General features: G+C 34.1%; 1 protein-coding gene across 8 annotated transcripts in view; it reads right to left on the reverse strand.

Moving 5' to 3' along the window:
* RALGAPA1 (Ral GTPase activating protein catalytic subunit alpha 1) overlaps nt 1–18,402 on the reverse strand; it is a 259,277-nt gene that overhangs the window by 146,609 nt on the left and 94,266 nt on the right. For 6 of the 8 annotated variants that reach the window (XM_039257004.1, XM_039257003.1, XM_039256998.1 and 3 more), the window contains exons 15-16: nt 17,649–17,886; nt 14,726–14,887 (exon numbers count right to left, since the gene is read on the reverse strand). In XM_039257004.1, coding sequence (XP_039112935.1) covers nt 14,726–14,887; nt 17,649–17,886 — 400 coding nt within the window. Of the gene's footprint in view, nt 1–9,549; nt 9,691–14,725; nt 14,888–17,648; nt 17,887–18,402 lie in introns of all 8 variants that reach the window. The other 2 variants (XM_039257006.1, XM_039257005.1) reach the window with 1 other exon arrangement.

Consider the following 18,402-nt stretch of genomic DNA (forward strand, 5'->3'; position numbering starts at 1 on the left):
ACAATGAGGTGATGAAACATTTGGAAGTGCAGTTAAAGATAGAGCTGTGCCAATACATAAAGCAATTTAAACCTACTATTCAATTTTTCCTAAGCAGGAAAAAGTAACTCTTAACAAAGAAAGTGATCTAAGTATCCCACTGCAGAATTTTATAGGGTCTCATAAATTCTCATATCTTCCTTGCTAGGCAAGAGGCATTATCTTTTCTTCAAATCTAGCCTACCTGTTTGATCACATATGACAAATGGAAATCTCCACCCTCTTCCATAAGTTCTCTTTGTTAGGAAACTATCTGTTCTACTGAGGTGTTTTGCTTTTTTTCTTTTATAGCATTAAAGTCTATTCATTTCTATCAAATAAAACACACTGTTAAAAAATTAGTTGGGGGCGCCTGGGTGGCTTAGTCGGTTAAGCATCCGACTTTCGCTTAGGTCATGATCTCGCGGTTCGTGGGTTCGAGCCCCGCGTCGGGCTCTGTGCTGACTGCCAGCTCGGAGCCTGGAGCCTGTTTCAGAGTCTGTGTCTCCCTCTCTCTCTGACCCTCCCCTGCTCACGTTGTCTCTCTCTCTCTCTCTCCTAGAAATAAATAAAACATTAAAAATTAAAAAAAAAATAATAAAAGTTTATTTAAAAAAAAAATAAAAAAAAAAAATAAAAAATTAGTTGTATTTTTTCATTCTTACAAACACCACTCAATCTACTAGGAAGAAACCTTCTTTGCCTATCATTAGCCCTTTTCATTAAATAAGCATTAAACCTTAAAAACTGTATCTAGGTCTTCTTACAACTCTAAGAATCACGGATTTTAGAGTCAAAATAGACATTACAGATTATCTGATATAACTGTCTTACTGAAGAAATTGAAGCCCAAAGAGGTGAAGCCATAAAGTATGAGAAGCAAGATTACTGTTCCATGTTACGGCATTGTTTTCACTGCTAAGTATATGGTAAATCCTCACAAATATTTATGAAAGTGAGTATCACAAGATGAAATACTATTAAACTGTACAGATATACGCAAATTAGAAATTTTAGAATTAAAAAAGTGTCTAGAAATCCACTTTGGCCTTTACATTACCAAGAAATAACTAAAAAACTTTTCTGCAAGCCAGCAAAATATTATGTAAAAAGGACAAAGAGTCAAAAAGTCAGATGTTGTTACTCATTAGGCTTGTAACGCAAAGGTTAAAAGTAACAGAACCATAACTGAGAATGAGAAGATTTAGATCCAGAGCAAAACAGTGACTTATCTAAGATCACACGCTAATTTACTGATTGTGCTGGGTCTAGAACTTGGGTTTTATTACTCTAGATTCTTGAGACCAGTGTTCTCATTTATAAAATGGGGATAGTAATTTAAAATATTCTTGGGATCCATGCTATGAATAAAAGGAGGCTGGGGGTGCCTCGGTGGCTCAGTCAGTTAAGCGTCCGCCTCTTGATTTCAGCTCAAGTCATGACTGGATGGTTGATGAGATTGAGGCCCATGTCAGGCTCTGCGCTGACAGTGCGGAGGCTACTTGGGATTCCCTCATCCCCTATCCGTCTGCAACTAACCCACTCATGCTTTCTCTCTCTCTCTCTAAATAAGTAAACTTAAAAAAAAAAAAAAAAAGCTGGTCCTTCTGCTATTTTATCCATATCGACCTCTTTGTACAAAGTCCAAAACAAGTTATTTTATACAGATTCAGATCAAGATAAGTTTGTATTATGAAAAGATTCCACTATATTCCTGAAGATATACATTTAGATTCCAAGCAGAAGTCAAACACACAATACCTCCAGAAGTTAAGAGAGATTTTATTTTATCATCAAGCTGAGGGAAATATAATATTCTTAAAATGACAATGGATTTCTTCTTCATACATACATGCCATTTAGTGATTCTTTTAAATGAAAAAAGGGAAATATTTCCTCACAAACCAAACATTTATGCATTTATAGCCATTATTTATTATGGCAGAAGATAATAATGCTTATTTGTGTTTTCAACGAATGTAAGTATTTTGGTTTTATTTTACCTCCCATAATAGATCATAAGAACCTCTGCCTAGAGTTATATTTAACATGCACTCCAAGTTCCTTTCCACAAAATATCCTAATAGGACTTAGCAAAGGATAAAGACTACCTTAATTTTCTATAAAAAATTCTTTAAAATTTTATAGTTATTTTATCAGCTCCAATTCACAATTAAAATCTTACAACCTTTTTGAATTCCAATGTTTTAATTCTAGCAAATACGTGAACCTCAGAAAAACGGTAGAATATTAGTTTTAAATTTTAAGTTCCTTTACTGGTATTTCATAATTTTTCTATTCTATACAAGCCAGTAAAGATTACTGTGAAGTTCTCTTTTTAAGAAATTCTTCTCCAACCCAGTCCTTACCTTGCATAGCAAATTTAGCCATTATTTCAGCCTGTGTTTTCCTAAACTTTTTTTTAAATCACATATGAATATCTAAAATTCTTATGCAAGTTTAAGAGGGCAAGAGGTTTAAAAAAAAAAAAAAGAAAATCTTTTTTATCAATGATGTACTGTTAGAGAATTTAAATTTAAACCAAAACCAATATTTAAGTTTTTAAATATAGTTCTTACATGGGCATATAAGAATACTGATTGCATAACATCAAAAAACAAAATAGTTGTTGACAGGAAATCAATGTCAGCAAATAAATTAAGCATAATTGATTCTAACACGAGTTAAATTTAAAGAAATGCCTGTATACCTGTGTTCTGTTACAGAGAAAAATACTAAATGATAGCTAAACCATAGAGTCTTTTCTTTTTAAAAGAATTTTTTTAAATGTTTTATTTATTTCTGAGAGAGGGAGAGAGAGACAGCGTGAGCAGGGGAGGGTCAGAGAGAGAGGGAGATACAGAATCTGAAGCTGTCAGCTGTCAGCACAGAGTGCCATGTGGGGCTTGAACCCACAAACTGTGAGATCATGACCTGAGCCAAAGTCGGACGCTTAACCGACTGAGCCACCCAGTCGCCCCCCATATAGTCTCTTCTACATTCCAGGTATGTACAAGCATCTTACATATATTAACTCACTTAATCCTCACAACAACACTGGGAAGTAGATGTTATCCCCATTTTATAGATGAAGAAACTATTTAAGTGCTTGCCTGAGGCTACACAACTAGTAAGTGGAGAGCTGGGATTTGAAGGCAAAAATTAGTCCACATTCTAAATATCCTGAATAACATATGCCATATATTCATGAAATAATTCATTAATTTTATGTTGGCTAAAATTAATGTATTAAGAAATTACAAAGCAGCACAATTATTTATCTGTATAAAGATAAGAATCTTAGAAACCAAAACCTAGTGAAACATAAATATTAGTAAATCATACAAAAGAAAACAACTAACAAACTTTGGAAAGATTTGCTGAAAATAAAAGTGGCATCAAGTTTAAACAAAAATGCTCTTCAAAACAATTATGCACTGGGTGTTGTATGGCAGCCATTTCAACAATAAATTAAATTTAAAATAAATAAATAAACAATTATGCTGCTTATATTTTACCTTGAAAAACAGCAGTCTCTAAATTATTTTAATCTAATACTAAAGTATTAGTAACCATTAAATGAACAAAACAAGAAAAACATTTTTTAACAAATCAAAAAAACCTTTTGAACATGTATAAAATGCTTCCCTCAGAGCCTACAAAGTATTAGAAATGCCCAGGTTTATCTTTGGATTTTCTTAATAATGTTTAGTATGAAAGTGTTGGGAAATTATTTCCGGATTAAATAGTTTGTTTTTCTGGAGGCTCAAAGGTGCCTCAACTGGTTAAGTGTCCGATTTCAGCTCAGGTCACAATCTCGTGGTTTTTGAGTTCAAGCCGTGTCAGGCTCTGTGCTGACAGCTCAGAGCCTGGTGACTGCTTTGGATTCTGTGTCTCCCTCCTCTGCCCCTCCCCTGCTCACACTCGGTCTCTGTCTCTGTCTCTCAAGAATAATTAAACATTTTAAAACGTTTATTTTTCTGAATGTTCTATTTCAATGAAAAGTTTTCTTTGTATTTTGAATAAGCTGTAAAAAAATAAAACTGTAATATTAGCTTGCAAAGTGTAAAAAGTATTTCTTTCCACTAGAATTATGTTTCTTCTTCCAAGATTTTGTTTGTATTAACATCATAATATCCCCATTGCTTGAAATAGCTCCTTTCACATAGTGTAGGCTTAGTATACTAACAATGAGAGAAGGAGAGCATGTCTCTTATACCTGCTAATTAGCAAAATATACAAGCTAGTTAGTTCCTCAGTGATAAAAATGTCTTAAGTTATAACACTAACATACCACTAGAAATTTTTATTAATTTTAGAAAACATGGTACCGAAACAAGTGCCAGATCCTTTTTACCCAAAGTTAAATTCTATTCTCGATCAAGCATAAACACTATCCATAATATTTTTAAAACTCCTGAATTCATAAAATAATTCATATTAGTTTACACAGAAATTCATGCCATTTTAAAGCTAATTTTTTTCCTGGATTTTCCTGAATTCATAAAATAATTTATATTATTTTACATAGAAATTCATGCCATTTTAAAGCTAAGGTTTTTTTTTTATTTTCCTGAATTCATAAAATAATTTATATTAGTTTACATAGAAATTCACGCCATTGTAAAACTATGTTTTTTTCTGGATTTACCTAAAGTAAACAACATTGTCCTTTATGTCATTAAAAACTGTTTTTGAGGGGAGGGCACTTGTTGGGATGAGCACTGGGTGTTATATGGAAACAAACTTCACAATAAACTATTTAAGAAAAAATAATGTTTTTGCCTATTTGGGCAACATGGAAATGTACTTCCAAAGTAAGAACTACAGAGCACCTAGGTTTCCAACTTTATTACTAACAGAGTCTAATAAAAAATATCTTTTTTAAGATTGGAGGTTCATTTTATAGGTAATTCGAAGCAGTATCTATATCACAAAATCAAATGGAAAAACTGTTTATGCTGATGTTTTGTTGCAACTATGAGTGTTATCTAATTGTTTATATTTTGGTCATTGATGGTGTAAGGAAATGCTAGTGATTTTTCTAAGTTATCCTTGTATTTGTCAACTTTGCTGAACTTTTATAGATTCTAACAGTTGTTATCATCTTTGTTTTCCTAGTCATTAAATCAGGACGGCTCTTTCTGATACCTGAATCTGATAATCCTTTTGCTCAGAGAAATTAATAAAGAAATTTTAATTCATAGACACACACACACACAAATACAAGCAACAAATCAACTTCAAAAAATTAATTTTAATTTTAGACCACTAAAATTTAAACCACTAATCTATCTTCTACTCTTTCATTCTAATATTGTTTCTCTTACTCTTAAACTTTGGAAATAGACAAATGACCAATACATTTTTTTATATTAAGAAAATTACACTGTTTTGTTTATGAACATGTTATATAATGCCATTTTAAGATAGCTTCAAATTTTTGAGATGTACTTTTAAAAAAATTAACACAAATTATTTCAGCAAAAACAAAACAAATCTGACTTAGAATTATGCTAGAACCAGAAGATTACAGGTGGAAAATTCGTAAAAGATTACTATCACCTATTGATAAGAAAGAAATTCCTTGATTGTGTAAAGAAGGGCCAACTTGTTTGGTAGAGGTGGAAAATTATCCTGATTAGGTAGAATTTAGGAACAAGATGGGACATGAGAGATACCATCTTCTTTCTCCTGATACTCAGAAAATAGAAGTAGAAAGATCAAAATATTTTGCTCAACAGAGCTCAATTCAAATAATGAAGAACTGTTAAATTTTAGCAGCCTGTGTAATATGGCCTAGACAGACTAAAGTCCTAACAGCAAAAAGTATGACAAACAAGTTAGCAATTTTGAGAACTCATTAGAAGAAAGTAGGTCTGTAAACCTAATTTCCGGGTGAGAATCCCATACTACTGAATTAGAAAATAATAAGAAACAGTTGCAAAAGTATAAAGAAAGTGAGGTGCTCCATCCTGCTTGTTTTTTAAATTCCTTCTTTCATTAAAGTATTATTTTTGGCAATAAAACCTAATTTGCTCAAGAGCAATTACTGAGATTTCTGGCTTCTCTCTAATCGATTTATCAGGAAAATACAGACTGTTTAGCCAAGCTACCAAATGCTTAAAAGTGTAACTTGGTGTAAGAATAAAGGACAGGGAGAGCGTGCTTGCCTAGACACCTGTATTACTTGTAGAGCTTTAAAAAAAATATTGTTAAATGCTTGTGCAACCCCCCACCATATTATATCAAAACCTGAGGCAGATGCCTGGGAAAAAATATGATTTCAATTGTTACACATGAGTCTGTTGTTAAGAAATAAAGAGAATGATATACATCAAATGCCTTTGAACTAGTCCCCATAGCTTAAGAAAAACTCTTCAAGGATACTCAGCTATACAACTAGTTTAGTTTACGTAAAGCTATACCATATAGCATCACACATCCGTGAAGGAAAAATGGACATCTAAACAAGAATACTGGAGAAGAAAAAAGGGCTGGATGGAGTTAGGGTACTTTGAAAACTGATGGTCCATTTTAAAAAACCTTAGTGTTAAAAATAAAAGGAATTAAAGAGTTTCCTTTTACCCTCATAAGTACTCAAGAGTATCAGGTAAATATTTTTCCAGAGATCTCTACTTCTAACCAAGAACTAGAGTCACTGTCTGTAAGTATTTTCATTGTTATTTGGTGAAGCAGTTATAGAAACCTCAACTCCTGACCTTAAATGATGTGCCCAGGAAATATTTTGAGTTCATTAAGCCTGCTCATATGAGGGAGAGATATAAAACTACAAAAAACTTTTTTCCTCAAGGCGTCTGGGTGGCTCAGTCAGTTAACCCAACACTGGGTTTCTCCTCAGCTCATGATCTCATGGTTCAGGAGTTTGATACCCGCATCAGACTCATGCTGCTGGTGTGTAGCCTGCTTGGGATTCTCTCTTTCTGCACCCCCTCCCAACTCTCTCTCTCTCTCTAATAAATAAACTTTAAAAAAACACACCTTTTTCCCTATGTAGTTCACTTTCCTTATTAATTCTTTCTGTACATTAAGCTATTCTTTCTTTTTTTTAATGAAGTATTCTTTTTTATTTTAGAGAGAGTGCAGGAGCATGTGGGAGTTGGGGGGGAAGGGGAAGGAAAGGAGGGAGAGGGAGGAGGAAGGGAGGGGAGAGGATAGGAAGGGGAGGGGAGGGGGATGGGAGGGAGAGAGAATATCAAGCAGGTTCCATGCTCAGCACTGAGCCTGAGACAGGTTCTCATCTCATCACCCGGGGATCATAACCTGAGCCGAAATTAAGAGTCAGATGATGGTTAAGTGACTGAGCCACCTAGGTACCCCTGTACATTAAACTATTCTACAGTAAAATTTACTCAAAACCTTGGAAGGAAACACAAGTAAACTGCTTGAGAATCTAAGACTGTGACAATCTTTAAAGTTTAGCACTATTTTTAAAAAAAAAATCTCATTTTGAACCACTTTTTTCTTTCCCTATCTCTCTCCATCACTGTTCCACCTCCTTACCTGCCTCAGTACACCTAACACCCTAGAAGCAAATGCTTAGGCCTTCAATTTGTCTCCAACATTCAGAGGCAATGAAAAAAATCCAACAATTCAGATTTCTATTATATAAGTTTATATAAGAATAATCCTATCCAATTTTCATAGCTAATTTTTAAATTTATAAGGTTAGTTCAATGCTTCAAAATTTGTTCTCTCTGAAACCATAATACTACAGAACCTCAATATGTGTACCTGGAAAAGTTCTCCATGCTTATAGAAGTTTGAGAAATAAACAGGGGTGCGTGCGTGCGTGTGTGTGTGTGTGTGTCCATGCATCTCTTAAAAAGACTGACTTTTGGGGGCCTTTAATATATTGATATACACGATAAATCTTTAATCCAGTGGATACTTATTAACATCTCCTGGACATGGTTGTAAATTCATACAATCAACATGGATATGCTGAATTCATTCACAAGTTATTTATCAGTTTTTGCAGCTTCCTATGTTCCTTGAATCTTTTAAGTCTTAAAAGAAAAAGATTTTTATTTACAATAACTAAGTCTAGGGGCGCCTGGGTGGCTTAGTCGGTTAAGCGTCCGACTTTCGCTTAGGTCATGATCTCGCGGTTCGTGGGTTCGAGCCCCGCGTCGGGCTCTGTGCTGACTGCCAGCTCAGAGCATGGAGCCTATTTCAGAGTCTGTGTCTCCCTCTCTCTCTGACCCTCCCCTGCTCATGCTGTCTCTCTCTCTCCTAGAAATAAATAAAAATATTAAAAAACAAAAACAAAAAAGAGTGATAAGAAAGTACCCAAGAAAGGGGTGCCTGGGTGGCTCAGTTAGTTAAGTGTCCAACTTTGGCTCAGGTCATGACTTCTTGGTTCCTGAGTTTAAGCCCTGCATTGGGCTCTGTGTGGACAGCTCAGTCTGGAGCCTGCTTCGGACTCTGTGTCTACTTCTCTCTCTCTCCTGTGCTCTCACTCTCTCTCTTCAAAAATGAATAAACATTTAAAAAGTTAAAAATAATGGACCTAAGAATGTACAAGTAGTTTTGTTTGAGCTATCACATTTTGCATAGTAATTATTCAACATATTTGGTTCTAAAAAACAAGATATTATATGATTTTATTCACATGAAATTGTTTTCTAAAAAAAACTAAGCTACAGTGATAGAAATCAAAAGTGATTGTGTGGGGAGAAGGGATACTGACTTGAAAGTGTCACTAGGAAATTTGAGGGGTAATGGAAATGTTCTATATTTTGTTTGGAATGATGGCCTATAGGAGTGTGTAGAATTCTCAAAACTCATTGAACTGAACCCAGAATCTATCCATCTTATTACATATTAATTAAACCTTATTAAAGAACAGACCACCTTGTTCTAGCACTGGGCACCAGGACCTGAAGTAGAGCTGGAAGAATGACCGAGTTTTGAGGTTCCTTAAGAATTGGGGCTTCATAGAATGATTTCTTGATATGGTTTAAAAGTGAGTTCTTAGAATTCTATCTACAAGTATACTCTAATATAAATACAAAGATTTATTCCAAAAACAACTCTAAGATTATATACATTTCTCATTTATTGATTCCCCTTGCTTACTTCCATTACTACAGATAATGGAGACGCATTATTCAAGATTTACCGTATCATTAGTCAAAACAATGGGAAATTAAAAGTCATGGCTCTGATTGTTATCTTCCAAGTCATCTTTAGTCAGACATAATGACATAAATATACATTGCTACTTCTTTTACCAGCTGAGAAGAAAACACTCAAAGGTAAACAAAAAATTTACAACCCAAAAGTTTGGACATTGGCACAGCACTAAACTTAGCACTTCCAGAATGAACTGCAAGGATAGCATTAGAATTCAAATAACTCAAAATGTTGATTTCTCAACCATTTTCCCGATTTCCCACACCACCCCCAAAGAAATTAACTTTGAAGAGTTTATTTGATTAAGCAAAATTTGAAAGCAGGATTAAAAAGTGAAAAAGGTGGTGCAGAAATTAGCAGAGGTGGCACTACCTGAAAGCTCATCAGAAAGGGGAGTGAGAACAATATCAGGCAAGAAGGGTTTGGAAGTATGGATCAGAACAGGAGCACTTTTAGCACTGCGTATATAGGCCGATGGCAGAGCACATTCACCAATGGATCGGCTTCTCATGGCTTTAAAAAAGGAAAAGAAAGAAGTGGGGAAGGAAAAAAGAAGAGTGACTATAATGAAAGGCTTGTGTCACAGAAAAAGCAGCAACAGAGAAAACTAAAAGATACAAAGGAAGGAAATTTTAAATTAAAACATTTCAGCACGGCAAATACTGGCAAGCTGTAAGAAAAGAAACCAGAGAACACATGACATTTCGAATGTAAAGTTTTTGGTGTAAAGCAGGAAAATGCTTCTTTATTAGCAGTTACAAAGATATAGCATTAAAAATCAGCAGACACTTTAAATTAGCACTATGTTCTCAAAACCAAGGGTTGGAAAGTTCATTGAATGGAAACACTAAAAAGAGTCCAACATCATTAGTTCAAAGAAATTTTTGTACTATTTTGGGGCATTTCTTAGAGCTATTCTGAGGCAATTCTGAGCCATTCTTCTTAATGAAGCTGAATTCCAAAAACAAATCATTTCTGCTTTCATACTCTCCCCTAACAAAGTTTTGAAGTCACTCATAGGTCATTTTTAGAACATTTTATAATCTAAAGGACTGAATCTCATGGTTACTATTCAATCTTGGTAGGAAAAGAATGCTTACTCAAATCAGTGTCTCTTATTTATATTAAAGTGTAACAGCATAATTTAAATTTTTAAGTAGAAATTTATACAGAAAAATGATTTTGCAATCTGGATGAAAAACAAGTTTACTGAGGGAAAAAAACAAGTTTGTGGTAATTTGAATCTTAAGCATACAATATAAAAACTTTAAAGATAAAGTTCTTAAAGATAACTTAAAAACTGGACTACTTTTCAAAAATTACATTTGTAGTTGTATTTGGTACTCTCTTCTAAGGAGTCGCCAGTTCATAAAATTAAAAACAGATTTTAGCAGACTCAAAAATAAATTTAACAATCAAGTTTATACTTTCCAAACATGTTTTTAACTTAACTTTCAGTTTAGGGATTCCTAACAAATGACATTACATACACTGCTATGTATGAATAGAGGACTAAAAAGAAACAATGCTGCATAATATCCAGTATAATAGTGATGGTAAAAAAAAAATTTGAACATTAATATCATTTCAAAATCTTGGGTTCCCTGATGCCTAAATTCCTTAGTCTGTCACACAAGGCGTATGTGACCTTGTACTAACTATACTAACCACTGTCACTGCAACTCCTCTTTTCTGTTCTCACATGCTGCTGCCAGAGATTTTTATACTGTTCCCTGAAATTTTCATGCTCTTTCACAACAGCATGGCTTTGTGAGTTCATATTATCCTTGGTCTTCTTTTCCTCCTGATACTCCTTACTCAAAACGTCATCTCATCTGTGAAGCTTTTCTGACTCTCCCACATAATTAACTTACAAGCAATATAGCAACGAACAAAACAATTAAGAATCCTTGCTTTTGCAAACCTTACAATCTATTTTTAGTGGATTTATGTCTTTTTATGTCAGCCTCCCAACTTTTCAAACACACAGCCATATCCTCTTATCTTTATAATCCTAGCACTTGGCACAGAGGAGCTCAACAAAGCTTTACTGAATGAATACTTGTATTTGGGGAGTCCAGCATAATTATATGAAAAACACGTTTCAGTTGTAAACATATAGAGGAGAAAATCAAAGTATTTACAGAAAACTAAATATATGTCACAGTTTACACATTTTTTTCAAAAACTTTACTAATATTGGCAAAATAAAGATTCTTTAAGAGAAGCTTTTAGGTAAATTTATGTGAAGCAAAACATGAAGGAGTGGATTATATTAATGACAACAATCTGCCTTCAGTATACGGCTTGTCATGTAATATATTAAAGATAACTGTATTCTGGGGCGCCTGGGTGGCCCAGTCTGTTGAGTGTCCAACTTTCGCTCAGGTCATGATCTCACAATTTGTGAATTTGAACCCTGTATCAGGCTCTGTAGCGTGGAACCTGCTTCAGATCTCGGTCTCCCTCTCTCTCTCTGCACCTCCCCTGCTCCTGCTCTCTTTCTCTCAAAAATAAACACTAAAAAAAAAAAAAAAAAGTAACTATTTTAGAATTGAACTCACATACAAAATGTCAGAATCTCACCCTATTTGTGTTTTCCCACTTGTTTCTTCTTATGAAAGTGACCCACAATTTTACAATCTAGTGTGAAACATAGCTATGTGGACTTCAAGATAATCATTCATTCAACCTTACTAGAGCAAAGAAACATAGGCAAAATATGAAGTGCCGCTTATTAACAGCAAAGGTTAAAATACCATCTACAATTATAATCAGATGTGACTTTTAGAGATACTTATTTTAAAACTACATTGAATCTTTTAAAAATCATTTGATTCAATTTTCAATTCCACAGAAGAATTACAAGTTTTCTTCTATTTTTTCCCTTGAGTTAGATAATTCCTTGGAGATAACAATTCCTCCTGTTCTTTCTTTCCTATCACTAACTTGAAGAGCCTGAGCATTTCCCTTGGAACTTTCTATAATCCCAGTGGTTTAAGTATGGTATGATCCTGAATGAATTCTATACAAATGTACCCCTCTATTTTTCATTATACTGTAGGTCTTTATACATACCTAGAATTTTGTCTAGTGTCTCACAACTGTGTCACCTGCACTATAGAAAATTACTTAAAATGAATTAGCTACTGAGATTTTGAGGGATTTACTAATCCAAATCTTAAGTCAGAAATCTCTATAAAGCCACTGAAATTCCAACTGCCACATACATTCCTAAGCCACACGCATGAGGGATTTTAAATCTGTAATATGTGTCTCATGTAGATGAAAGGGCAATATGAAAAATATAACACCAAAAAGTAGAAAGAAATTTTCAAACATATAAGCTGTCAGTTTTTGAACATTTCTGACCTTTTCCCTCTCAAAAAGTTGAAAACAAAAGAAAAATAGACACATTCCACATAAATTCATCTTGGATCATAAAATATACACATTATGTCAAAAGCTGTGACCTTCACTCGAGAGTTCCCATGCATCATAAGAAATTCATGAACAGCAAATGTAACAAATCACTAAAAGCACACAAACACAAAATAAATAGAAGGAAGGCCTTTTCTCACTTCTAAAATGTAACACATATTTCTCCATATTTATAACTAAATAAAATTCACAGCATACATACATACATCTATCCACTGGCAGAAATACCTTTGTAAGTGCCCAAACTTAGGCCCAATGTTATAATAAACATAAACCAAGAGGAAAATCTGAAAACAGAAACAGTGATATATTTGTTCTAATAGTTGAATACCAGCTCCTAAATCATAACTGTAAACAAGTTATTACTTCTCACAAACGTATTCTAAAGTAAGTCCTAAATTCACTGCATCCTTTAATGTGTTGGCATAAGCAAAACCTTATAGGAGGAGTCATGAGGGACTTATTAAAATGTATAACTCTAACAGAAATTTAATTTTTAACTGTGTACATTCACTATGAACATAAAAAAATATTTTTAAGAAAATATTATCCAAACACTATTCTAAGTAACCTGCTGCCCTTTTCAGCATTCTCCAACTTCATGAAGGCACCTTTCTTAACACAATTTTTAATGCTTTAACTTTTTAATAAGGTTGTTTTGACATAGGTACCAGAAAGTATGCATAGTCAGGTATGAATTTAAGATGAATATTTCATTCATTATATGCTCTTCAAAGATTAGAAATATGCCAACATGTTAATGATTATTTCATTGATGCTTCCTAAACTTTATATTCCACAGTAAGCATAAATTACTACTATAACATGAAAAATTATATAAGAACTTTAAAAAAAAGATACAGGTTTTAAGTAAAACAGTAAAATTTTAAATTTAAAAGAACAATTCTGTCCTAAACAATACACATTTTCATAACATGTGACATTAATATAAAATGAAGACAGTTCAGATGTAATCAGTATCTTCCTGAGAATCTCAAAGTGATTCTACACCAAAACTTAAAATATCCTATCAATTTTGATTCATCAATATCCTTTTTCCTTGTATGTTTTATTCTTCTTGCTTGACAATATAATTCTATACTTATTTTATAGACAGAAAACAATTGTGAAAATATAATTCTTTTAAAGGATTTAACATTAATCATGATTTTTAATTATTTTAACTTTCTTTAAAATTGTTTTTCACTGATTACCATAAATATAGACACATTTCCACAAAAAATGCTCCTGCCATAAAAATCATGTACTGTAAAGCCTAAAGTAACTTCAAGCAATTTTGTTTCAGACACATAAGGTAAATAAAGCCTAGAAAGGTCAGTAAATTGTTTAAGATTATCTAGCTATTCAGTGATGAAAGAGAGTGAAAAAAGAGATTAGCACAAAGCCTGCTGGCCTGCTTATTTTTCAGTGCAGCACTTTACTACAATTCAGACCTAGTTATAAGTCTCTGAGAGGAAAAGGAGTAAGATGGTAGATAGGTCCAGAGTATACTGAGTGATCCTACATCCAGAAATTCTTCCCATCGTTGCTCCTTTGCTGCTGTTTCCAAGATTACAAAACTTTCTTCCATGTCTGTTAAGAGCTGCAAGGAACCTTGCAACAGACTCTACCTTGGTCATAGCCATCTGCAAGTAGAGAGCATGAATTCCTAGTTGAAGGTTTGTGAAGCCAATCTAATTATATAATTGTAACACTGAAACTTAGCTACCCTGGTTTTCCATGATTGTGAGTATATTCGCTTAGTAGAAACTATAGCAGTTAATGCATGAGTTCTCTAAAGTGAACCACAGTTCTACTTCTTCAATTCTGCAAAATAAGAGTTTAAAATTACTGATACCTACAGTAAAATAAACTACATGAAAACGATAATGTAAGAGAGATCTTAATAGGATAAAGGAATGACACAGCATGTCATCAGACTCTAAGTACTACTGAAAAAAAGGTTTTGCTATAGAAGTTTCTCCTTTAACAGTAAGAATTAACTGGTAAGAAAACTATATTTACATACATTGTTACTAAGGACTATAAACATATTGCCCTATACAATTCTCATTACTTTAAAGAGAAATAATTTCCAAGTACATACCAACAGTTTTTTGCCGTACTATACTCCTTGCCTTCTCAGTTCCTGGGGAACCGGTGGTTGTTGCACTTCTCTGTCTCATTGGGGCTTGGCCAGGCTGATCGCGACTCCATCCTCTAGAAAATGACTTGTCAACTGAAACTTTCTGAAATTCATGTCCAACTCCTAGAAATGTAGATTTTCCACTCTCAGTATTCTGTCACCTGATCAATAATCTCTTCACATTATATAGGCTACCTTGCCTCAGATTCTCAGGTTTACTCATAGTGTATTATAAAGTATCAAGTTAAATGCTTGCGTGCTGAGATCTGTATGATGAAAACAATAGAAAACTTATGAAGGAAATTGAAGAAGACACAAAGAAATGGAAAAACATTCCATGCTCATGGATAGGAAGAATAAATATAGTTAAGATGTCATTACTACCCAAAGCACTCTACACATTCAATGCAATTCCAATCAAAATTGCACTAGCATACTTCTCAAAACTAGAACAAACTATCCTAAAATTTGTATGGAACCACAAAATACCCCAAATAGCCAAAGTAATACTGAAAAATAAAACCAAAACGGGAGGGATCACCATCCCAGACTTTAGCCTCTACTACAAAGCTGTCATCATCAAGACAGTATGGTATTGGCACAAAAACAGACACATAGACCAATGGAACAGAATTGAGAACTCAGAAGTGGACCCAAAAGTATACAGCCAACTGATCTTTGACAAAGCAGGAAAGAGCATCCAATGGAAAAAAAGACAGCCTTTTTAACAGACGGTGTTGGGAGAACTAGACATGCAGAAGAATGAAACTAGATCATTTTCTCACACCACGCACAAAAATAAACTCAAAATGGATAAAAGACCTGAACGTGAGACAGGAAACTATCAACACCCTAGAGGAGAAAGCAGGAAACAACCTCCTTGACCTCCACCGCAGCAACTTCTTACTTGACACATCCCCAAAAGCAAGGAATCAAGAGCAAAAATAAACTGTTGGGACCTCATAAAGATTAAAAGCTTCTGCACAGCAAAGGAAATAATCAAAACTAATAGGCAACTACGGAATTGGAAAAGATAGTTGCAAATGACATATCAGATAAAGGGTTAATATCCAAAATCTATAAGGAACTCACCAAACTCCACACCCGAAAAACAAACAACCCAGTGAAGAAATGGGCAGAAGATATGAACAGACACTTCTCCAAAGAGGACATCCAGATGGCCAATAGACACACGAAACGACGCTCAGCATCCCTCCTCATCAGGGAAATACACATCAAAACCACACTGAGATACCACCTCACGCCAGTCAGAGTGGCTAAAATGAGCAAATCAGAGAACTGTAGATGCTGGTGAGGATGTGGAGAAACAGGCACCTGCCTACACTGTTGGTGGGAATGTAAACTGGTACAGGCCCTCTGGAAAACAGTGTGGAGGTTCCTCAGGAAACTAACAATAGAACTCCCCTAGGACCCAGCAATAGCACTGCTAGGAATTTGCCCAAGGGATACAGAAATGCTGAGGCATAGGAGCACATGTACCCCAATGTTCATAGCAGCACTCTCAACAATAGCCAAGTCATGGAAAGAGCCTAAGTGTCCATCAACGGACGAATGGATCAAGAAGATGTGGTTTATCTTCTTGGAATACTACATGGCAATGAGAAACAATGAAATCTGGCCATGTGTAGCAACAGGGATGGAACTTGAGGGTGTTATGCTGAGTGAAATAAGCCAGGCAGAGAAGGACAGATATCATATGTTTGCACGTATAGGAGGATTAGGAGGAACTTAACTGAGGACCATGGGGGAGAAGAAGAGGGGAAACGGTGGGGGAAAGGGAGAGAGGCAAACCATGAGAGACTCTTGAATGCTGAGAACAAACTGAGGAGTGAGGGGGGGGGGGGGGGGGGGGGGGGATGGGCATGGAGGAGGGCACTTGTGGGGATGAGCACTGGGTGTTATGTGGAAACCAATTTGACAATAAACTATTTGTAAAAATAAATAAATAGTTAAAAAAATAAATGCTTGTGTGCTGTTAACGCTTTTTTGAACTTCATTTTAGGTAGAAATCACATTCCAAAGCCGATACAGAATTCTAAAAATACACCATCAAAAATAAACTATTATTAAATCCTCTGCCATTCACTTGGCTCCATTAAAAAACAAACTTTTGGACAAGCAAGAAATGAGCTAACCAAAAGCCATCCTGTGGTGGAAGTTACTAAATCTCTTATCTGCCAGTAATAGTCCCTTGGGAAATAAACAGTCCCGGAAAAAGTAGTTTGGTCACATAATTAACTACCATGGGCTACTGTTAAATATGAAATGTGACTCAGATATAATCTCTAGTTAGCAACTAATTATTAAGAATGAAAAATACTAACACATCCAAGGAAAATGAAAATACGTATCAATGACAAAATCACTATGTCACTGTCCCTCTCCTTCTTTTTAACACTCACAAGATACATAATCTACATTTAGGGAATGTTTGCTTTTAGTTAAAACTAAGAAAATGCTTTCAAAAGAATTTTACAAGTAATTCTTTTAAAATAGAGTAATATAAAATCATCTTCTAAATTCTAACAAAAAAATCCCATATGATAAAAAGGGAAAGTATTTTGGCTAACTATTAATAATATAAAATATTTAAGATTCTAAATTATTTATTTAAATTTTACCAAGTATACAGAACACTTTATTTCTCATCAAAATTAGTAATGATTTTAAGGTTCTTCAAGAAAAATTACAAGGCACCTACATGTTTTATTGTTGAAAAGTTTTGATCTTCTGGCCAAATACAAGATGGAATAGTTCAGAGAAGACATGACTTTTTTATCTTCACCCATCTCCCTGGCTTGATTTTCCCAGACCAAATTATTTAAACAAATTTATGTGGAACATCTCTGTGGACAACTCTTACCTTTCCCTTTGTGCTTTTTTTGTTTCTGTTCACTCAGCTTATCCAATGGTAAATCACTGAGATCCAAACTGTATAAATTTCTAGCTAAAACTTTAGTTAGTGTTTCCATAGTCAGTGACCACTCAGTGGCTAACTCCTCCCAATAGGTCAACGATGATAATACTGAGAGTAAGTCATCCCACAGTTCTCGAGAGATGTACACATTTAGATTTGCTTTGATCCAGGCAACTATAAGAGTCTATAAAGACAAATAAATAACCATGAAATATGTTCAAATTCATATATTCAATTATAAAAAATTACCTAAAAACAAGTAGAAGTCTAAACCACATAATACCCATGACACCCTTTCTTGGTACATGATACTTATAAAAGTAATTCATGTAATCATTAGCATCTACTATTAATTTCATTTCCCCAACAACTGCCAACTCCCAACATTCTAGCAATTAGGGCAAGTTATCCAAACTGAAAAGAAATATCCCTTAAATTGTAACTATCCTTCATGCTGTATTACATTAATATTAAATAAAATAAATGCTGCTTAAAAAGAGATAGCCTCCATACTACTATGTGTTGAAATTATTGACTAGTTAATAGTTACTGAGCTAAACTAACCAAAACCTACAGTCTCAAATTGAAAATGAAAATCAGTATATAACTTGGATATTCTAAAACAAATAAATTATTAGAGATATACTTAATGTAATGTTTCTGGAAAGTTTTATACTAAAAAACTCACATAAATTTACAC

This window comes from Hyaena hyaena, unplaced genomic scaffold, assembly GCF_003009895.1.
Source record: "Hyaena hyaena isolate Hyena2069 unplaced genomic scaffold, ASM300989v1 scaffold_599, whole genome shotgun sequence".
NCBI lineage: Eukaryota > Metazoa > Chordata > Mammalia > Carnivora > Hyaenidae > Hyaena > Hyaena hyaena.